Source organism: Miniopterus schreibersii (assembly GCF_964146895.1).
Source record: "Miniopterus schreibersii genome assembly, chromosome: 5".
In the NCBI taxonomy this organism is placed as follows: domain Eukaryota; kingdom Metazoa; phylum Chordata; class Mammalia; order Chiroptera; family Miniopteridae; genus Miniopterus; species Miniopterus schreibersii.
This window is the reverse complement of record NC_138106.1, coordinates 65385371-65409484: the sequence shown is the minus strand read 5'-3', so window position 1 is coordinate 65409484 and position 24114 is coordinate 65385371. Positions and strand designations below refer to the sequence as shown.

General features: G+C 37.6%; 1 protein-coding gene across 24 annotated transcripts in view; it reads left to right on the top strand.

Moving 5' to 3' along the window:
• Nucleotides 1-24114, top strand: part of ABI3BP (ABI family member 3 binding protein) — a 213298-nt gene that overhangs the window by 72707 nt on the left and 116477 nt on the right. For all 24 annotated transcript variants that reach the window (XM_081137863.1, XM_081137873.1, XM_081137874.1 and 21 more), the window contains exons 3-8: nt 793-861; nt 4252-4384; nt 13487-13668; nt 14224-14279; nt 22664-22712; nt 23664-23735. In XM_081137863.1, the coding sequence (XP_080993989.1) occupies nt 793-861; nt 4252-4384; nt 13487-13668; nt 14224-14279; nt 22664-22712; nt 23664-23735 (561 nt within the window). The remainder of the gene's footprint in view (nt 1-792; nt 862-4251; nt 4385-13486; nt 13669-14223; nt 14280-22663; nt 22713-23663; nt 23736-24114) is intronic.

The window sequence follows — 24114 nt, the reverse complement described above, 5'->3', positions numbered from 1 at the left end:
GCGGTTGAGCGTCGACCTAGGATCCAGGCGATAGGGGTTAGATTCCTGGTCAGAGCACATGCCCAGGTTGCAGGCTCGATCAATGACTCTCTCATCATTGATGTTTCTATCTCTCTCTCCCTCTCCTTTCCTCTCTGAAATCAATAAAAATATTTTAAAAAACAAAACAAAAAATTCTTTTAAAAAACAAAAAAACTTGAATATTTTAAAAAGATTCTCTATTAATTTATTTTCCACTGGCATATTTTAGGTGAAAATGATAACCTAAAATGGTGAGTTTGTTTAAAAATTGTTCATAAAAATGACTGCTTAGATATGAAAACTGGCTGAGAAATTATGCAACAGAATTTTAAAAAAGGCATTATAAATACTCATATCTTCACAAAAGTGAGCAAAATCAGATGATACAAAAGGTGACATGACCATGTCTTATGCAAGTAGGACTGTCCTCTGATTTTAGCATCAGGCTGACCCTCTGTGAGGAAGAAGGTCACAGAATAGATTTGATCTGATTTTTTCAAAATCCTTTTGCAGGGGAAAGGATTGATGAAGAAAGGCCTACCCCCTACCCCTGTCCATTCGGTCTTGAAAATCTGGATTTAATTTTCATTTTAAAAACTGAACTAAACTGAACTACTCAGGAAGTATTAACTTTCTGAATTCCTGGGCCTCTCATCCACTGTGGTTACCATGACTAAAGTAGGGAGCACTGAGTCAGGACATGGGTGTGCTGTGGCAAATGCTGCTCGTTCTCAAAGAATTTTATTGATAAATACTTATTATTATTTCCAGATGCGGAGCCTAAATATCTGATTGTCGTGCGACCTGCCCCTCCACCAAGTCGAAAGAAGTCATGCTCAGGTATTTTTCATTCGTTTTGTTTATTAACTCTAAACTATGGCTTTTAGTCTCTCTTCTACCCATGGAGAACCCATGCCCTGGGCGAGGCCTTAAGAATGCAGATTAGTAGAAGGAACATGCGCAGCAGGCTCTGGGTCAACAGGTTAGTAGCATAGCCTGGTGGTGGAGACATCTAGGGATCCTATCCCAGTACCACCACATGCAAACTGCAGGGCTTTAGGCCAATGATCGACCCTCTCTGAGCCTTCTTTCTGCTGCATAATTAGGGTCATTGTGAGAATTACCTGAGTTCGTGGATGTGCCACACCTAGGACAGGGCCTGGCACATAGCCGGTGTTCACTGAGAGTTGCTCCTGGTAGACTGTCTCTATTTTGAAATGTGTGAGCGCATGCCTGCTATTGTGCCTTTCAGATTGTGAAGGCAAATTTTGATGTCTAACCTTTGCTGAAGGAGACTGTTTAACTTTTAAAGGCATTAATTCATATGTGTTGGGTTAAATGGATTAGAACTTAGGTTTTATTTAGTCAAATATGGAAGGACTCCTTTCCTGAAACAGCAATGCAACATCCATCTTCCCAGGGTTAGGAACATAGATACCATATGAATAAGCGAGTGGAAACATTTCCACATGACTGAAGAAGATTAGAAACCTTGAAATTGCCCCACTTTCACTACTGAAGTTTCTTCTTGGATCAAACGAACTGGCCATTGCTATAAGGAGGGACCAGTAGAGCTGAGAATGTGATTTTACCACCCGATACCACACCTTCCTAACTCTGTAGATAGAGTTGATCTTGTTTTCTAATGTGAACTGTTCTCAAAATAGTTATTTCCTGATCATACTTATGTTTTATAGCACACTAGGTACCACACACAAAAAGGATCTTTTTTCTTCTGTTTTGTTTTTTGTTTTGTTACATCTTTCTTAAGGTATGAAATGGGTGGGGAGAGCATACAGATCTTTAAATATACCCGGCAAAGGGGCCCTCGGCAGCTGTGTGTTCTGTCTCCTAGATGTATCAACCAAGCCTGGTTAACAGAAATCAGTTGCCACAATCCTCTCCCCTTTCTTCCCTTCCTGTTGTTTTCCACTCTTTTAAGAGAAGCAATAAATGGTCAAGCATTTTGAAAAATACACATTCCTTTTCATGACCTTTTATATTATCCCAAAGCCCAAGGAAAATTTTGATCACTTCTTACAACTTGTTAATTAGTTGTCCAGGCAGCCTTCCATACTCTTCCAAATAAATATACTCAATATTTCATGACTATTTCAAAATATTTAACAATTAATTCAAGGAGGATGAGTCTGGTTCCATGGGGTTCTGCTTTCATATTCATTGAACTGTTTCTTAATGCAAATATAATCACAATGCAAATATACAAAAACATATAAGGAAAGTCAAGACAGTGACTGCACCTTAGTAGCTCCTATAACTTCATTTTATTTCATTTCGAGGCTTCTATGACACTGGCCTTAGAAGTTGGTTTTCACTTTGTAATGACCAGTGCAGGAAATTGTTTCATCTTGCTCAGAATACAATACCCCACCTTTCAAGCAACAGATACAATTTTTGTTTTTGTAATCTGCGTTTGAGAATGATATAATGACCAATGGATTCACTTCCATTTATTTTATATTTGTATCTATCACATAAATGTTAATTTTTTAATAATTTTGTATTAAAATCCAAACTTAGTGAAATAATTATTTGATGGGTCATATAAGCCTTAGGTTTCCTTGTGCAAGAAAAATGTATCTTTGATGTCTAAGTGTCATTCTATTCATACATTGTGAGCTAAACCAATAACGTAGTAAAAAGAAAACTAGATTACAATGTAGGAGACCTAGATTTGAGTCTTGACCTTACTTTCAGTGTGACCGTGGTCAGCCTTGAAACTTCTCTGGGCCTATATTTATATTAGTGAAAATCAACTCAGGGGTGGGAAAAGGCATACTAGAATCACCTCAGGGCTTTTTCCAACTACAGGTGCCCCCTACCCTCACCTCAGATTCTAATCTGCACCCTCTGCCCCCCGGGGACCAGACTTGGACCCTTTGAATCACAATCATACAAGATACTATGAGTGGATCTGGAAAAATCTACAGAGACATATAAATGCATGTTTGCAACCAAGTAAACAATAACTATCATTGAAAATTATTTCAAATGTATTTTTAAAATTTAGCTGTGTTACAGTGAGGCAATCTGTCATCACTAGGCTATGCATTTTCTGGGCTCAGAAGGTTTTTCACTGGAATAGCAATTTGCAGAACTTAAATCTAGTGTAAGTAATGGTATGGCACAATTTTCAAGGGCTTTTGGTTCAGCTAACCGCCACTAAGCTCATACAATGGGCGCGTTCCTACCCACTGGTTCCCACTGCATTAGGTTAAGATAACACAAGTTGTCCTACAGCAAATGCAACACCCGTAGTCTCATGAAACGAAAGGGGAACCAATGGGAATACAACTGTATATGTTTTGTGTTAGCTCTATGCAGTTTTAGTAAGTCTGCTGTTGGATTTGTATTTGATTCACTTTGATTTTGTGTGTGTGTGTGTGTGTGTGAGCCAGTGTTGGTTTCTGTGGTTGAGGATCTTCCCTTCTCTTTTTCACTGTTTCCATTCTTGCTGTTTCACATATTTTTGAAGATGCAAATGCCTGTCCCCTATATACTTGAAAAGAATCTACAGTGGTTTATCAGCATCACTCTAGGCTTTGCACAAATCTACTTAGTCTCATCAGAACACTGTGCTTCCTGTGCTCTTCTAGCATTATTAAAAGGTATGCACATTTTCTAATTAGATACCCACTGTAAAAAATACTCTTATTTTAATGGTATAATAGGGATTTTTCACTTCTAAATAGGGTTTTTAAAAAAAAAGTAGCCTACAACCTAGATGCTAAGCTTTCCTTTCTCTTCTTAGATGTTAATTCACACTAATTCACAGTACCAGGAAAAAAACAAGGATGTTTTTATTTTTCTGTAAAAGAAATGGAGTGGGTATATATACATTCACATATGTATGTATATGTGACTAAAGTATGTATATGCATGTGGAAATGTGTGCGTGCTTGTTTATTTCACTGGTAATAGCCAAGATCTCCATATTCATCCCTGATTCACAAGAAAATAAAAACTAGATATAATTGGATATAGTTTATATGGATGTATTGCACATACATGAATATATACCTATATATACACACACACAATATACACACATAAATAGCAAAAAGGATTATTTCATTTGGTTCATGCTTAAATTCATTGTCAGTGAATTAATATTTGTGCATTATATAAAGAGCCATCTTTATGCATTTCACCCCAATCATGAAAATACACTAAATGTTACCAGAGTTAACCTGTATGTTATCTCCGTAGGCAAAACACGCTCTCGCAAGCCTCTCCAGCTGGTGGTTGGCACTCTGACACCAAGCTCCGTCTTCCTGTCGTGGGGCTTCCTCATTAATCCACACCATGACTGGACATTGCCGAGTCACTGTCCCAATGACAGGTAATTCATCATGATGGAAGACTTTGTTTTTCATTGGAAAATTAATGCTTGCTTTTAACAGTATTCATGCATGCTTTAGAAGAATATATAAATATCAGGAGCATCAGCATTTACAGATGACCTCTTAGCTGCCCAGCCTATTCTGGGTGTAAGGGGAACACACACACCTACCCTTAAGGGAGTTGTCACCTACCTGAATAGAAACACATGCGAGTATATCTTCTTAACAAAGAGCAGCTACAAGGGAGAAGAAGCCCCATAGCAAATGGGGAGTGTCAGTGAGAAGTATAACAAAAGCTCAGAAGATGAGGCTGAAGGCAGTTAGGAAAGATTGTTAAAAGATGGAAAGGTTGCTGGTTCACAGAAAAGATATCTTCAACTTTGTTTTGTTTTCTTTTGTTTTTTGCCTTACATTTCTATTTACACTCCCACAAGCAGTATGCGAAGAGTTCAGGTTGCTCCACGTTCTCACTAGCATTTCGGGTTGTCAGTATTTTCTATTTTAGTTCTAGTGTAGTCATATCTCATCACCATTTTCATATGTATGTCTCATGTACTAAGGTATTGAGCACTTTTTCATGTACTTTTTGCCCAAATATCTATTTGTGCAGTGCTTATTTTTCTTTGTCTAAATTGAACTAAAAACAAAGACATTTAAAAATGTTTAAGTCCTCAAAAGTACCTTTCATGTGACTTTGATTAGGAAATCTAGACTAAGAAAAAAATTAAATTTCCCTTTACATGTCCCTCCCACACTTGTGAAGGAAAAATTTTTGGGAAGAGGCATGTAGAAGGTATTGCCAAAAACCAAATTTTTTGAAAGATAATTTTGAGATGTTTAAAAGAATCTGAAATATTTTTTATTTCACCCACTACTAAACCCATACTTATTTTGTTTGGAAATGGACTCTTGGAAGAACATGCTTTCTTGTGATAATTCTAGTTTCTAGTGGATTGGTCCAGGGTGCCAATGCTGAAAAAACAAACATTTATGAACTGCTTTTTTAAAAAAAAATACTATTTTTAGTCTCTTATTTAAAAAAAAAGGCAAAAAGGGGGAAGGGAGGGAAGGGAAGAAGGAAGGGAGGGAGGGAAGGAAAGAAGGAAGGGAGGGAGGGAGGAAAGGAGGGAAATTTGGTACACTTGTAGCAAAATGTAGTTGATTTTAATGGTTATCCAACTTGCTTGATAAATCCTTGAGGTTCAGTAACCTGCAAATTTATCTAGCATAATTTGGGTATGACTTCCTCCCCCCGTCCTCAAGCCTTTCCTTCAGTTTCACCTGGTCCTACTGACTCTTCCATGGAAGAACTTATCTAATGACTGTTGTCATGGTTTGACAGCACAAGCAGATAACGAATGTGGAGAAGGTAGAGGAGCAGATGGCTTAGTGGAGCTAGGATGTTAATCAAGGCAGCTGACTCACAGGCCCAAGCTACTCAGACCCCAAATGCACCTCACCCCCTCCCCCTGACTCACGCACCCGGGCTCTTCTCATCAAATAGATGAACTCATTCCTGTCAATCACAATATTTAAAATAAATCCATTTCGAATAATGTTTCTAAAAAAAATAATAGCATGTCAAAATGCAAGCTTTCCCACTTGAGTGAGTCAAAGAATCAAGGCATCCTTGACAAATAGGGAGCTGTTAAGACATGACTAAAAGGGAAGAATTAAATGGTAATAACTAAAGAGAAGCACTTGGAGTATTTGTGAATTTCATTTACTCATGCCTCCTTTCTCCCCAGTTAGTACATTTAATAAAGAGCTGACATTTTAGTTTTTGTGGTATTTGCGAAAAAATAGTTGTCCCTATTTAAAAGCTCTGGAAATACTGTACACAATATAAGCAGCCAACTCTAAATTAGTGTAATTAGAATCAGACATGGAGAAATTCACTCTCATGTGAGCATGAAGATGTTTTTAGAATTTAGACTGATCTAGTAGGTAGAATAAGCAATGAGAGCTATAGAAAATGATTGCTTCTCAAAAATTGGAAGGTTAATGCAGCCGAAGTTTTCCTTCAGGACTGTCTTATAAAACCATTGACATCTGAATGCCGTTGGCTTGCTACAGAAATCCCAACTGATATTATTTTAATCCATTGAACTCTAATATTTGCCCCCATGTAGAGTCTCCTATTTAAAAAAAAAAAAAAAAGTGGTTTGTTGGATAACCTCATTTATCCTATACAAATGCAAATAATTTATTGGAAAAGTTTTTGTTTTTTACTTTAACTTTGGATTTCCTATGTCAAAGTTCTGTGTAGTAAGTTTCCAGTGAGAAAACCACTGTTTTTTGTTTTATTTTGTTTCTTTAAACTTGGAAATACTGATGAAATGTTGATTTACTCCTTGGGGGTGCATGTTTCTACTCCTATAAGCATAGGTCCATATGGGTGCCCCTGGTTTTAGATCTTGTTTTGAGTTCACATTAGAGAATAGATGTGCTTAATTTACAGTTTTTGTTCTTAATGGACTGTGAATGGAAGAATGTTACACATGTCCTCGATAAATCTAAGGTCAAAGAAAAGAAAAAGCTTTCCAAACTGGCCCAGATGAAGAGTAAAACATGTTTTTAACCAAAATTTATTTCACCATTATGTTTTCCTTCCCGTGTTTCCAACTTAAGTCGTTTAAGATTGCTTTAGTTCTAGCTTCTTTGCCAACTTATTAAAGTTTTATCATTCATTTAAATCCCATTCTAACACTTTCGTATTGTACTTATTTGCTCTTAATGCAGAATGAGAGCCATTTTAGCTGGTCCAGAGCAGGCTGTTGATTCCCCCCCCCCCCCCCCCGAGTTTTTAAGAAGCAGGTATTTTCAATATTTTTGGATTCTCTCCTGAATGAGCCCAATGCCTTGTTACCCACTTGTCTTGCCACGTAAACTTTAAGTTCTGTGAGGACAGATTCATATCTGTCATAACCACCATTATCTCTCCAGTTCCTGGGGCCAGCACCCAGTACACATAGCAGGCCTTCAGTAACCATATGCTGAATAACAAAGAATGAAATGTCAGCATTTTACTTTCGCATCTTACCATTACTTGAAACTTAACAGGACAGCAATGAACTCATCCTAATTTGAAACTTGACTCATTTTTTTCATCTCCTATAACTAATGAGCCCCCAAGTTATGTTGGTTTTGACTTTGAGAAGCACACATGCAAGTATCTTTTACTTCTCCATCTCCATGCCAGTGATTCCAATCCAGATACTCGCCACTCCACCCCGATCATGGAAATGGCATTCTGGCTACTTTCCCTGGCTCTTTTCCTACTCTAATCCATCCTGGCTTCTGCAGTACTGAGGAAATTTAGAGTATCCATCATCAGCTCACTCTTTCTTTAGCCCAAATTTTTCTTCACCTCTTTTCTTTCATGGGACACGTTGTGGACTTCAGGCTTGCTGATCATCAAACCCCGTCCGTATTCTGTACGCCTTTCTCTCTTACATTTGCCCCTTTGCTGCCCTTGGTGCCCTGCCTTTTGCTTGCAAACATGTTCCAGAGTTTCCTACCTGAACTCAAAATCTTCTGTTGATCCCATTATATCTTCCAAGCTACTTTCTAACCTCTTCTCTTAATTCTGAAACTTCTTAGAGTGATCTGCTCACATAGTCCTGATTTCCGCACCACCCTTACAGTCTCATTCCCTTTTACTGGCTTCCATTTCTCCCTACCACTCACTGAAACTTCTCTTTGTGGTCATCAGTGATCAGTTAATTGCTCAGTCCAGTAGAATTTTCTCAGTTCTTATCCTTTTTAACCTCTCTGTGGAATTGTTGGCCATTCATCCATTCTTGAACTTTCTTTTACATTTTTATTTAGATTTTTCTCCTACCTTCTTTCTCCTCTCTAGCTTGTCATCCTGCCTCCCAAATATGGGACAGAGTTCTGTCCTTGGATTTCTTCTGTGTACCCTGCTCACGTCATCTATGCCCTGTCATTTAACTGTTACCTCCATCTAGAACACTGCTTCTCACACTTTGATGTGCATATAAGTCATTTAGGAGATCCTGTTAAAATGCAGATTCTTATTCCATGGGCCTGAGGAAGAGCCTGAGAGTCTGCAATTCTAAGAGCTCCCAGGAATTGCCGATGTGGCTGTTCTCCAGAGAACAGTGGGAGTGGCAAAGATGTACATGACTTCCGATGCTGGACCTGGGACCTTGACCTGTTTCCAAAATTCTAAGACTGTATTTTTAGCTGCCCATGGAATATTTTCATTAGATTAACCAGGTAATGGTGGTCAGCACCTCAAACTCAAACCAAACTTTTATTTTCTACACTTTCCCCATCACTTTTACTTCCCCCTTCTCAAGTTTGAAAATTCAGTTTTCGATTTTTATTTACACTTTCCTTGGCACTTATATCCCATAAGGAGTCTAGTCTCATCGATTCTTTCATAGAAATAGAATTCTAATCTGTTCCTCTTTCCCTCCTTATTCTGATTCTTCTATGATTCTTTGCTTTATCTCATATCTGGACTACAGCATATTGAGATTCCTGACTCTGGTTTCTCTCTGATTCTTCCACTGCTCATAAATCTGGCTTCCTTCTTCACTGCTCAACTTCATTCACCTGTTGAAGAATCGCCACCAGCTCCCCACTGCCTGGTGAAAGATAGCATAGAATCTCTAGGAATCTATCTCAAGAAATGAGAGTCTTGCTCCTGACATGAGGTTTGAATCTGTCCTACTTTGCTTTCCTTGGCCCTGGGTAGGATGCCTTGCTTTAAATCACTCACTAGGATGGGATTTAAAATGCAGGCTGTCCAGTTTACAAGTTGCGGCTGCAAGGTGCCATACACAGCCACCCTCGGCACTCTCTGCTTTCCATCCTGCCTTCTTTAGTTTCATTCATACATACATCTTCCTCCCTCACTACACCATGAGCTCATTTTTGAAGTTATACATGGCGTCCCACTCACCCTCCATCTCAATAGCAGGTCTCAATACGTGTATAAACTAATAATAAGCAAGTGGAATGTCAAGAACAAGCCTTAAAAATCACCTAGCCAGTCCATTTAGCCCTTGAACACACTCTGCAGTATCTGCCATCCAGAGTCTGCAGCGAATGTCTCCAGGGATGGCAACAGCATGAATGTTGAGGGTACAAATTCTGGTCAGGTTAACCTAAGTTAAATTCTGCTCTTATTAGCTGAATGGCCTTGGTCAGGTTACTACATGCTTTAAGTCTTGGCTTCCTCATCTGTAAAATGGGGATAATAATAGTAATATCTCATAGGGTTGTCAGGTTTAATGAATTGACACCATAAAATGTGTCTATGTTAACATAGTATCTGGCATTCAGTGAGTACTCAATAAATGGTACTTACTGTGTTTTCTACTAGTCTTGATGTTTTTGATATTATTTGTCTTGTTATAATTATTTATAACAGAACATGTTATGTTATAATTACCGCTTCAGACAAGCTATTTCATTTTAGATAGCACTGAAATTACTAGAAACTTCTTTATTTTGTTGAGCTTAAGCCAGCCAGCAGTAGGTAATAATGAAAAGATATTTTGGAAATTGCTGACCAGTTTGAAAATTATTGCAAGAGTTTAAAGATAATGGCCTAAATTGGGCCCATAAACCCTATTTAGGAATAGACAAGAGACAAGTACAAGAGGAATCATGCGGGAAAAATAACTGGACTTGAAAACTGATTAGACATGATGGGAAAAGGAACTGGAAATCAAGAGGAATTAGGACAGGTTTGAGAAAGATGGGCGGATTTTAAGGTAGTTATGAAATTCACAGAGGATTAAGTCATTGGATTTGAGCCTCAGGTTTTACTATACTAACAATCAGACACCACATTGCAAGAGGTTTAGGCATTACGAATGGTAAGAAGATAGAAAGTGGATTACTTTAAAGAAATTTTGTGTTAGATGGTGGCAGTGGTAAGAAGCAAGCATCAGTTTTATTTGTGTTTTGGTACAATGAAAAATACTTAAACATCTTCCATTGTATCAAAACAAAAATAAACCTCAAAGAAAGGTCTCTTGGAGAATCAAGGGAATGGTTGGAAAACAGATGGAGTAAAGACATGGAATAAAATTACCAAGTCGCTTATTTTTCAGAAGAGAGAACTCTGGAGCCAGAGGAGCAAGGAGAGAGTGAAGGGGAGAGAGACACTTGGAGAGGAAGGGAGTGAGGACAGAATTTATGTCAGTAGTCATAGTCACTGTACAGCAGAAATCAGAACATTGGTGAAGGGGGTGACAGGAGTGTACTGTGAAGGGAGCAAAAAATGTGTGGAATAGATGTTTTAGGAAATATAATAGTTAATTACATAGAAATAAAAACATTGCTGAAAAAGTATGGAAAGCCCATTGATGGCCAGCCATGGGCATCAGGCTAGGCTAGTCTGTGAAAGACTAACTTGATTTTGACGTTCTTCCATTGCTCCACTTATAATTCACTGCCAGCTACATCACAAATTTTGTTTATGGAGTTTCTACCTCCGAAGGTTTCTACCTTGTGTTCTGCCTTTGTATTTTATTATACTGGAGTGTTTGATGTGTAGCTAAAATAAATTTTTAGTAACAAATCTCAAAGATCATCTAGTTCAACCCCACTTCTTTTTCAATGGAGAAAAATCTATGTACAAGTGGGCAAACAGACTCCCCTGAGGTCATGCTACTAATTTGCAGCTGACAAGTATCCAGGCCACTACCTGCCTTCTCTACTACATTTGGAGGAGCTGTGGATTTCTTTAAGCTTTAGTAACAATTCTTGTCAGTATTGAGACTACGGAGGACATCAAAGCAGAGTAGTGCCAGCGGAACCAAACACTGCCTGCAACAGGTTTTTACTATTTAATTAGGATATTAGATATGTTTTTAAAATACAAATTGCTAGAGGCAGGCTTTCCAGAGGTCTGCTCTGATGACAGTCACAGGCTGAATTTTTAATCAACCTGTTGCCTCTCCATGCACCTGTGCCCAATTTTAATCATCCACTGAAAAGATGCAATCAACTTTTGCTCCTGGATGTCCTCAGACAATAATGGGAAGTCTGAGACTATATGTTATGGTAAATACAAAATAAAACAAAAGATAAAAAGCCTTAAATAATGCTAAAAGGAATTCTGATGCCTTTCACACTTCCATTCTGGATCATTTTACCTGTCATTTACCATCTCCTTTGCCAAGCACCACAGTAGAAAGACAGTCCAATGCAACATAAAAGGTATTTACCATATGCCTGGCTTTCTCACTGGTTATCCGACTTTAGACACTTCTCAGCCTTTCCTTTTCTTCCTTAGCAATTCTTGCTCTGCTCATTTCAAAGTTTATTGTGTGGATAAACTGGAAAAAAATCTTAAGCCCTCTGCACATGTGCAACGTAGACATTTATTGTATTTTCCTTCAGTTTGCACTGATTCTATAGGAGTTTTGGTAAGTAAAACCTTGTGCAATGACCATTGCAAAATACAATTGTAGCCCTAATTGTCTAAACCAGTATCACTTGGTGATTGAATCATTGGCCATTTAGAGCAATCACATTCTAAGTTTAGAATGACCCTTTGAGCACCTAAGTATCTATTCTATTCATTCCAGAAATATTTATGGACTACCTGCTGTGTGCAGGTTGTACAGCACTGTTTATCATAAGGCCTATATTTTGCTTTAAAATCAAGGAAACTTTATAGATAAGTAGTTTTATGTGCTCTTTTAGAATTTATAACTACCCTACATTGTACAGTTATCATGTAAACCAATGTGACAAGGGTAGAAAGCTGACCCAAGCAGAGGAGAAGGGTTAGCTGCTTATATATTTATTTTTCCTGAGAAACTTGATACAAGAGAGGGTATTTCAAAGGCTTTGTGATGAAAATAGAAAAAATTGACAGGCTGGATTTAAAAAACAAAACAAAACTTTATTGATTTCAGAGGGGAAGGGAGAGGGATAGAGTTGAAACATCAGTGATGAGAGAGAGTCATTGATCGGCTGCCTCCTGCACACCCCCAACTGGGGATCGAGCCCACAACTGTGGCATGTGCCCTGCCCGGGAATCGAACCCCGATCTCCTAGGTTGATGCTCAACTGCTGAGCCACACCTGGCTAGGCTGTAATTTGCTGTTTTCACTCAATCTTTTGTTTGTAAAATGTATCCATATTTATATGTAGCTCTAGTTCATTTATTCTCATTACTGTATACAGCTGGGATGATGTCCCCTTTCCTGATCTGCCGCCTCACTTAGTGAGGCTGTTTAGAGAAGAGCCAGAGGAATCTTCCTGTGTATTCTCGTGCTGCCATTGCCACTAGTAAAAGTCACCAGCTGGGTGACAATGGTCAAGTTAAATGATCTTTCCAAAACTCTATTTTCACATTTGTGAAATGGGATTAATAATTTCTACCTCTTCAGATGTTCTTGTGACACTTAAATGGGATAATATATGTAAAACCTAACGTGATAAAGGTGCAAAAATATAGTGTGGGGGGATTATCATTACTGCGCTATATATGTCTGCAATATTATGACGCTGTAAGCAAATGTGTAACAGTGATCTTGAATTTACATTGTTTGATTTTTCTCATTGTACTCTTCGCTTGGCCATTGGCCTTGCTTCTTTGTTTATAATGGTAAGAAAATTTCACCTTTGAAATGCAGCCCTGGTCGCATCTTAGAGTTTCCGGTTTGTCTTTTACAAAATTGAATGATATTACCTCTAATGCAACTTCCATGGGGTGAAAAGCTTGAACCCATACACTTAAGAAACTACATTAAGCATTCATTAAATTACGCCTATGTTCTACTCTGTGCATAACTAGAAAGAAAATGAACATCCAGTGTTTCCCAACTTTAATTTTGCAAAGTAGCAATCATAGAACTGAGCAATCTGAATTCTGTCAGGCCAAACCTGTGCTGCTGCACAGTCCCCTGACTTGCAGTTGGAAATTAAAATCTTAAGCACACATTAAGGTATTTCTAAATGTTTTCTACAAATTTTTTAAAAATTGAAACAGAAGCTAATGTTAAATATAGCCTTTGAGCAGAAGAGAGTCTGGGATGTATTAAGGAACTTAAAACATTCTGAATCTCCCTGTGATTTTAAAGCATCATATTTTGGGTTCTCAACAGAGTTTATACAGTTCGCTACAGAGAAAAAGATAAAGAAAAGAAATGGGTTTTTCAACTCTGTCCAGCCACTGAAACAATTGTAGAAAACCTAAAGCCCAACACAGTTTATGAATTTGGAGTGAAAGACAACGTAGAAGGTGGAATTTGGAGTAAGATTTTCAATCACAAAACTATTGTTGGAAGTAAGTACCTGGAGCTATCTTACTTTCTGTAATTTTTTTCTTTTCCCCCTAATGATCAAGTTTTTAATTATGTCTTAATTGTGTAATAGACGAGTTAATTCCCATCTTCTAGTATTTGAGAAAACACAAAAGTAAACAGTGTTTTGAGGATTGATATTCCAGGATCCTTTTTTTATAACAAGTGTTTAAAAAGAAAAAACAACAAGGTAACATTTGATGCCTCTATTGATAACAGGTCATTGGCCATTGTAGTATTTTAAATCAATCCCTGACCTTTGAACACCAACTTAGCCAAAAGATAATGTGTGCAAATGTTCAGACAGAAAGCTAGGCCAGTAGAAGTGAACATAAAAAGACTTTGGGGGGCCCTGGGCTTTCTTCCTGTTATGCCTTCATTCAAAAACTTTATTGGAAACCATATTTTAAATGATAGTAAATAAAATAATATGCTCAAGTTAGAACTAAAGTTGTCGTTGTTTTCATACTGATTAGTAAGATTTGATTTAGGAACAAGAAAAATGAAAATAATGCCATTTTCCCCTTGTTTTTTGTCAGGTATAAACAAAGTAAATGGGAAAATTCAAAGTACCTATGACCAAGCAAACACAGTGGTAAGTACGAGGTTATTTTCCAGAATTTTTTTTTTTTAATTGTGTTTGCATTATATTTTTATTTACATAAGGAAATAGTCCTGTTATTAGGTACTGAGCCTGGATCAGCTGATAAGCTATGTTTGGGGGGGAGGTAAAGGACTTAACATTTTAGGAATTAGTTTCTTTTTTAGAAAACAGGAGGATGTATAAGACAAGATCATCTTTAATTTGTTTAAAGATCTAAAAGTTCGCTATTCAGTATAGTTACCCAGTACTTCAGTATTCCAGCTGTTTTGAGATTATGCTTATTATCTTCTGTCCTGTGGATTTTTTTTTTTTACTATAACATGTTCCAAGAACAAATTGGTACATACTCTACTTACATTTGCTACTGTTCAAATCTTTCCCCTATTTTCTATCACTTCCTACTTAAGAGCCAACCCTTTTCAAAATGATAAAGCAATTGCCTTGTTTTTTTAATGGCCCAGCCTCTGTTTAGTGCAATAAGTGTTTGTATATTTTGTGTGCCAGGCATTTGCCACCCTCTAGACACCTTTTTCTCTCTCACTTCAGCAACTCAGTCCCTTGTTCTCTTCTTTCCTTTTACCTTTCAAAGTCTGTCTTCATGAAGCATCCTAACAGTTATGTACTCCCTGTTATAAATTAAGCCATTGTTGTAACCATCACACAGATGTTTGCTTTTTTTTGTTTTAATGATTGATTGACAGAGGGAGAGGGAGAGGGAGAGGGAGAGGGAGAGGGAGAGGGAGAGGTCAATGATGAGAGTCATTGATCAGCTGCCTCCTGCACACCCCCTGCTGGGGATCAGGCCCACAACCCGGGCATGTGCCCTGATGGGGAATCGAACTGCAGTCTCCTGGATCATAGGTTGATGCTCAACCGCTGAGCCACGCTGGCCGGACAGATGTTTGCATTTTAAACCACATGCCCAGTTACAGAGTGAAGGACATTATGTCGCTGAGAAGGTAGAGGAGGCACTTTGGTGAGAAGAGGGGAGTTTGGTCCTAGCTTTGGTGCCTAGGTATTTGGCCAGGGAAATAGCCCATAGTCAGGTGGACATGCAAAGACTACTCATGCTTGCAAAGCTGCTCTATTGAATGTGTGCATGATGTACATGGATGGGTAGCTTTTTATATCGAATTAAATAGTCCACAGAATACTCCGTTGATCATGTAGCCCCACAGGGGGAAAATGTAGTACATACGCCATTGGAATACAAAAAAAATGCTGAATTCTTTTCAGTGACAAAATGGGTTTGGATAAAATAGAACTGACTGAGAAATAATCTTGCTAAAGTGACTGTTTCTGTGGTTTGAATTGGCAGAAAAGTGTGCGTATTGGGGAATTATCTAATTGTGATTATCAGATTACTATGATTGCCCAGGAAAGTATTTTGATGTATTTCAAATAACAATATAAAAAAGGAGATGGCAGATGCATTTCCAAGCCATGAATCTTTTTATTTTTCTTTCTTTTCTTTCTTTTCCCTCCCTCCCTTCCTTGTTTTCCTTCTCTTTTCTTGCTCTTTTTTCCTTCCTTCTTTAAGTTTTAGTTTTTCTTAATTATCTAATACTTAAAGATTTAGAATGTATAAAATGCAAAAAGAAATATTAACATTGCCTATAACAGTGCCAAATGACTAGTATAAAACCATTTATGGTCTGTTAAAACTTCAGAATTTATTTTTATTTCTAAGCATATTTTTATTATAAAATTAAAATCATGCTACATACATAATTTTTATCTCACTCTTCACTTAGCTGAAATATGATATTGCATATTTCATGTCATTAAATTCTCTTCATACACATAATTTTCATTGCTGTGTATTACATGTTCTAAACATGCTTTCACCTCTCCAATCAATTTTGACTTTGTAGGCACTTAAGTTATTTCTAATGGCTTTTTAATTGTAAGTGATGTTATAGTGAACATTTGTAATCATAAGTCTTGGTTCACATTTCTGGTTATTTCCTTATAATAGATCCTTAGCGTGGGCGTTAACTATTTAGATATTTAAAAGTTTTGAACTTCTTAATATGTATGGTCAGATTTCTTTCCAGAAAGGTTACACCAGTTTACCATCTTGCCAGCAGTGTATCAGAGTCATCTTGCTATAGTACCCTGATGATCAACATGTATTTCATCACTAAATGTCTGGCTAATGTAATAGTGTAAAAATGCTTGATTTCTATTTCTGATTGCTGATAAAGCAGTACTTTCTTCCCTTGTTTATTAGCCATTTGCATTTTTTATTTAATGACCTTTATCTTGGGCATCTCATGGTGTTTTTACTGAAAAGTTTAAAGACATAGGTTAAAGAACATCAACCCTTTGTAACATCATCTAGAAGCATTATTCTCACATTTGTTAGCAGCTTTATGAGAATTTTTGAAGTAGTCAAGTCTTGAAATTTGCTTAATCAAATTATTTGTCGTTTTCATTGTCATGTCTTTAATTGCATTATATGTTTAGAAAGCCCTTCCTTACCCAGAGAGCAGATAAATATTCCCCCCCTTTTTAGTTGTATAAGTGGTTTGATTTTACAATAATTAAACTCTAAACTATGTGAGTTTGATTTTTCTCTGTCGTGTGTAGTGAGGTTCTATATTGATTAGGTTACATATTTTTCCCAAATAACTGGTCAATTATTGGCCTAGTACCAAGTATTGGTTTGTGCCACTCCATAAGGTCCCTTTGGCTTTCTCTCTCTCAAATCCAATCACAGGAACTGTCTTCTAGAACAATTCTCAGCCTTGTTGTGAATGGTTTCCTAGGAAGCATTTCTTATCTCCCAGCCTCTTGGCTGTCATGCTTTGTCTTACATGTGACTCAATGATGTCATCTGATCATATTCCCAGGAACTTGTATTTCTTTTGGCAGAATAGTTCATTTAGGCTGAGTTACTCAGCAAGACTGGGAAAGATGATTGAGGTTTTACTCCCAAGGAACTTAATTTCTTCTTCACATCACAATAGCCATGAGAAGAGGAGTCAGGAAGAAGCTTCTTGCGTCTGTGGCACAGAGCCAGATCCTTTATCACTTCAAGCTGTGGGGTGGGGCACCCCCCAGCCAGCTCTGAGGAGATGCAGTTTGAAACTCTTGGTTATTTCTAATGGAAAACCCTAATTAATTGAAAAGATATTTTAAGGCTTCTCTGTGAGGCTTTCTTCATTGTTAACATTCTGGAGGGCAGAGAAATGTTTTACAAATCACCATCTGTGCTCTTGGGTAGCTCAGGAACATGGGAAAGTTGAAGAGAAACCACTTGGGAGAGCCTTGACCATCTTATGTGGCCACTTAGAATTGATTCTAAAAATTGATTTGATATATTAGATGAATATTTTATGAGTATTTTAAAATATATATATCTTTATTGATTTCAGAGAGAGGCAGGGAGAAGGGAGAGAGAGAAACATCAATTATGAGAGAGTCATTGTTCGGTTGCCTCCTGCACGCCCCCCACCAGGGATCAAGCCCACAACCCAAGCATGTGCCCTGACCAGGAATCGAAGGTGATCTCCTAGATCATAGGGTACTGGTCAACTGCTGGGCCACGCCAGCCGGACTATACTGTAATCTTGTATGTAAGCATGGGTTCTTCTGGCACACCCCAGTACACCTGTGCCAGGGACATGTAGCAGGGGTCTCTTCTGTTTCGTTAGTGACTTTGTTCTACCAGTTGTAAAATACTTTCAATATTACCCCTGATTATACCTCTAGAAAAATCAGAGAAAAGGGGTATGCATAAACAAAACCATGATTCTTTCAATATAAATGTATTACTTGAGATTCATGTAATTAAACCCAAAACACATTTTTATGATAATTGTGCTGTTTTGTCCATGTTGAGAATCTAGAACTCTTTTTATGAAGGTTAAATGTTTACTATTGAATATTTAAAATTTTTTAAATATAATAAAACCTAGTAGTGAACACTGGCTAAAAAGACCTAACTTTAATATATCATCTCTATAATTTTTAAAAACTTAGTTATCTAATTAGTCCTCTGAACAATCAATTTTTGAAGTACAGTATGTAGCATTTGTCAACTGAGATATTTAAATGGAAGTTTAATTTAAATCTCTTTAGATTCAGTGTTGCCCTAAAATATGACATCTATTTTCACCGTTAATTTTTTTCCATCAATGAACCACCCATCTTCTTAAAAAGCCACATCTATTATTGGTAAAAAAGACATGATGCCCTTTTTAAAGTGTAATAGTTATTAGACAAGTGAAGTGCATAGGGAGAAATACTATATGGTCCCTATCCTCACCTTAAGGTTGTGTGCAGTAAAACATAAGGTGTCTTTCCATTCTTAGCAATTGTTGTCCTAAGCAGAAACTTGAAAAATTTATAATTAGGCCAACGATGTCACCAAAGGTATATGTCTGATTCCTCCCTAGCTTATCAGAAATATGAAGACTTTCGCAAGTAGAATGTTAGATTCCCTTTTAACCAGATGTTAGATTGAATCAGTAGGTTTCATAACTTTCATTAGAACATCCCCCAAGTGAATTAAAACCAGAATGTAACATGCCCACGTTCTCATGTGGTTTGGCTCTTGAGCCACTGAAATTTATTTTGAGCAACCCTTAGCCACTCCCCAGATGGACAGCTCCTCCTTATCTCAGAGCCTGAACATTGAGTTAAATCTACAGTGAATATTCTGACACCACAATAATATCAAGTGGACAAAGCAGTAAAAAATAGCCTGCAAAGAATAGCATCCTGGTCTCCTCACTACTTTTATTAAAGCTAATTTTGAAAATAGTCCCAGGAGGAAGTTAGTATGATGTAGGGCATTGCAGTCCCTCATCCTGAGCGGCAGCTGCTGCTGTGATTATTTCTGGATAAGCAGAGGCTTTCCCAAATCAGGACTAAAAGGCTGAACTGATCACCAGGACATTGCCTTTTACCACTTCAGTACCAATCTCTCCCTTGAATCTCACCAACTGGATACTCAGCCACAACGTTCCCAGGAAAAATAGTAAAAGTGAATTCCCTTAACCAGTCACCCTGCGCAAGATATAGTACAACCTGGGTTCTTGAGGGACAGAGTATCTTGAAACTCAGAAAAAAATAAAATAATGCAGCTCTTAAAGAGCAGGAAGAAAATATGCTTGCTTCCTGGTGTATAGTAAACGTTTAAAAAATACTTGCTGAGTGTGGAAGGCTGAGAGCTAAGGAAGGAAGTGGTAGAGGTTTGCAGCAGGAATGGGGGTCAGCAAGCTGCAGAGAAAAGAGTCAGCAAGGAAATGACCTAAGAAAGAAAACTGGAACCAGGGTGGTGTCTGTAGACATCAGTGTTCTCAGCTAAACTGCAGCAGCGTGTGGGACTCGCACTGCCTCGCTCCCCACCCCACACTGCTGGGCTGAGATTCCTATACACAGTGATCGGTGTTCATAACAGCAAGTCTGGGGTGGCAGGGTAGGTTACTGGTACCTTTTTATAAGAAAACACCTTTAGGGAAAGGACTCTCACACAGTACAGATTTCTTCTTGGGAATTTTAGAGCCTTCAACACAGACACACAGGGACATTCCTGATGCCCTTTAGAAACCTATTTACAGAGAGGCAGCTACTTGCTCATTAGTCCAGTCTTGGTGCATCTTTGGATTGCAGATTAGGCAAGAGAGTAATTATAGGTCCAGAAAGAATAAAAAGAATTTCATTCTGCAGCTAAATGATTTCCTTAGCTTTTGGCAGCACATATTGTATATATAGTCTTGCCATCGTCTTAGTAGAACATGGGTCTGTACTCAGGTAAGAACTTGAAGAGAAACTTTGTTCCATTAACGTGAAGAGTGAAATACTTTCCATTTGTCCTTGTAAAAAATTGTTTAAAACAAATCATCACAGCAAAAGAAATGAAAATTGGGATAATGCAATTCAAAGGCTCAACACACCACCACGTAGGCATTTCTGCTATAGTGTGATGTCTCCCTGAAACACTTCACAATCAGCAAAATGGGCACTAAATTCAGTAAAATAAAGTATTCAAAAATCTTTGGAACTATATAGTCACAGCTCTAACAAAAACCATTCTTAGTATCCACGAAGATGGTGAGGCTTCTCTGGCAAGTGGCTCCCATGGGACTGGAGGCGCCACAGCAGATGTTCAAACTTCTGAGAAATGATAGAGGCCATGGACTGTCAACCCTTTCACTGGAGCAGGACAGGTGGAAGTAAGGTGGACACAGGAGGCAGTGCCATGGGGCGGACTGTCCCTCTCTAGGGAAGGCTGTGTGCAAGTGCTCATACTTTTAATTTTTTTAAGAAAAAGATGAGAGAAATCCTACTTCCAGTGCAACATCAAAGCTGAGATTTTTTTTTTTCTTTTCTGCTGAAGGTTATGCTTCTATTTCTCCTTTCCCCTTCCCCTTGCCTGGGAAAATCATGTGCAAATTACATCATTCTCTCTCTACCAATAGTGTATGAGCTACTCAGTACAGAAGCATATGTAGGAGCTGAACAGATTTGATTAAAATAACTTTTTCTAATTATAAATGTAATTCATTCATATAAGGAATTTGGAAAATAGAGAAAGGCATTCAAAATAAAATTAGTATCAGCTTATAAATATAACTTAAAAAAAACACTGATCTATTTCCCTCTGGCCTTTTGTCTACATATTTGTTATAAAATTAGGTTATGTTCATATAAATTTATATCCTTTGTATTTATATTATGCATATTTTTCTACTTTATTAAATACGTGTCAAAATTTTGAACCATAATTTAATAAACCTCTGCTTTTGGATAATGAGGTTGTTTTACTCTGGGGAAAAAACACCCTTACACATAAAAGATTATTTGTACTTTGATTAATTCCTTAGGCTAGGTTGCTGGGCATCTTAATCCATTAGGGCTACTGTAGCAAAAACATCAGGGACCGGGTGGCTTAAATGGTAAACATTTATTTCTCACAGTTCTGGAGCTTGGGAGATCCAAGACCAAGGGGCCGGCAGGTTTGGTGTTTGGTGTTTGGTGAGAGCACACTCCCTGGTTCACAGCCAGCCATCTTCTTGCTGTGCTTTCAAATGGTGGAAGGGTGGAGGGAGCTCTCTGGGGTCTTTTTTTATAAGGGCACTAATTCCGTTTATGAAGGTTCCACCCTGGTGACCTAATCACTTCTCAAATGCCCCACCTCCTAATGCCATCACAGTGGGGATTAAGATTTAACCTTTGAATTGGGTGGGGGTTGCCACATCCAGTCTATAGCACTGGGCCAATTGGTATAGATCCTCCTCTTTAAAAATAATCTGATAATAGTAAACTTTTGTTTATTTTTAAACATAAGGACCTTAATAGTAAACTTTTATTTTTAAACTTTTGTTTATTTTTAAACATAAGAATAGCCAGCAGTAAGCTTGGTGTTGTGGCCCTTTTTTATTAAGAGAATGGCATTTATTTAAATGGTTACACATTAGTCTCTTTTGCTCACAGTTATGTTGTAAGTATCTCACTCAGCACATCCTGAGTTATCAACAGGTCCGGTAGGTAGAGTATCTGTATTATGTGTGCACTTTAGATCAAGCAATAAGAAATCAATGTTATGATTATCTCTCTACTCAATCTAATTCTTCTCTATATAATTTTCTGCCTTTCTCTTACCCTGTTCCCATGTCTCTCCCTGTCTGCCTTGTCCTTGGCTCACAGTTATGTCTGGTGATGACTTCCCTTTAAAGTCCACACTATACCTGTTCTTAGTTCAAGCAGCTCTATGATTTTAAAACTTGCTGTGGGACATCTGAGGCAATTTGGGAGAGGAGAAAGCACACAGTCTGCTGGGAACTGCCCTCCTGATTCTGAGGCCCCTGTGTGTAAATATGTACAGAACGGTTAAGTGTTTGGAAGTAGGAACGTCTGGATCTGACTCCCAGCTCTACCTTCTTGGGCCAGGAAACGCATGGCATCAGGAGCTCCTGGTGGTTGTGCTGCGTGTAGCAGTAGCAGCGGCAGCAATTGGGTACATTCAGACAATGATGTTGTTTGGTTTAGAAAGATACACAGTTTAACATCTATTTGAGAGGGAATGTAAAGACAGAATTTGACTGGGTCACATCTGAAATGAAGTGAAAATAAGCTAGTATTCAATCCAGAAGATTTAGTTTCTTTCCGTTGCAGTTTCTAAGTAAAGTAATGGGAGGTCTGAAGAAATTGCTTCTGTCAAATCTTTGGACATTTATGGGGGTAAAGAAGGGGAGTCCAATAAAGTAGAGGCAGATATATATGTACTAAAGATCTTTCCAGCAGCTGTTAAACCATTGTCATGGAGACTTCATTGAAGACAAAGGGCTGCATCCAGTTCTTCGGTTTGTTATTTTTAAAAATTAGCACTAATTCAAAAGCTGACTTTCTTCCTCTCTCTTCAGCCAGCATATGTCCCAAGGAAGCTGATCCCAATAACAATCATCAAGCAAGGTAATTTTTATGAGTCTGCTCTGGATATGTATTTAGAACCATTTTAATACACTTTTTAAACTTAGATAATTAAACATTGCACATATTTTCTGAACTTTTCTGATTATTGTTTTTCAGAAAAAGTTTGAAGAAATCATTATGGTCTAGTAAATTAGAAGTTAATAGGTAATTTTGGCTCTTGTACCAGTAAGCTAAGTCATGGCAAGTCACACTGGTTGGACAACTAGGGACAGAGCAATCATAAGTATTCAATTTTAAAAGGCCTTTAAATATGTGTGTTTTAGTTTAGGGTTAAGTTACCATACATGAAGAATACCATTAATGCGATATTTGGATTAATGAAATAAAAACTATAATTTAGTGGTCACTTGGAAAGTTAAGACATCCAACCTTCAAGAATGATAATGTCTTATTTCACTTTATCATCCAGTTGTCTTTGTTTTGATTTTCAGTTTTTAAAATTATTGAACTGATTCTATTATGTGCAGAAAGTTTCTTGGTAGAAGAGATTGGGCACTTAAAATTGTTCATTTTAAGAAAATAATATACCAAGTGTACTCGCAAAGCAGGGTCAATTGATACTGGAATTATCCAATGATTCTTTGCTTTGAGAATATATATTTTCCAATTTTTATTTATTAGGTCATTGCCTCTTTTGTGCTAGTTCTTTAACTTGGGTAGGCTGCAGGGGGTGGAGATCAGAAAGGAAATTTTCAGCTCATTAGAATAGAGTACTTTATGATAGAGTAACATCCTTTCATTAGTTATAGGCATTGTTGTTAAGGTAAGATGTGCCTTCTAGTCCTTTCATTGGCTGTGTAGTCAAGCCAATGAGTTCCTTTCTATTAATTGAAGTTAGATTGGGGCTTCTTCAGTGCAGACTACTTCACATTATTAGCTTCTTACTGCTGTCTATTTCCCTCCAACTATTACCTTTTTGTATTTCAACAGTGATTCAGAATGTTACTCACAGGGCTTCGATTAAATCCCCAGATAGGACTCCCATTGGAGGAACAATACTGGGTGAGTCAGTCTTGAACTCTATATCTAGATTAAGAATATCAGGTTATTTTTTTATAATAGAGCCTTTATGGAATTTTATACTGTGAGTAGGTTTGTTAAATTGATGTTGGTTCATTTTCTTTCAACATTTAGGATCCTTGGCTGTGTTTATTCCAGGCTAGGAGCCAAGAGATGCTACCTCTATCCCAATGTGTTAGAGAAACAACTCTAGCTCATGCCTAGTGGGAACGAGGGCACCCATCCTACCTACCCCACAGGGTTGTTGCAGTTATGAGAGAATCTTTTTAATATTGAACTTCTCTTTTTTTTTTAATATTGATTTTTTTTTTAATGTCTTTATTGATTTCAGAAAGAGGAAGGGAAAGGGGGAGAGAAAGAA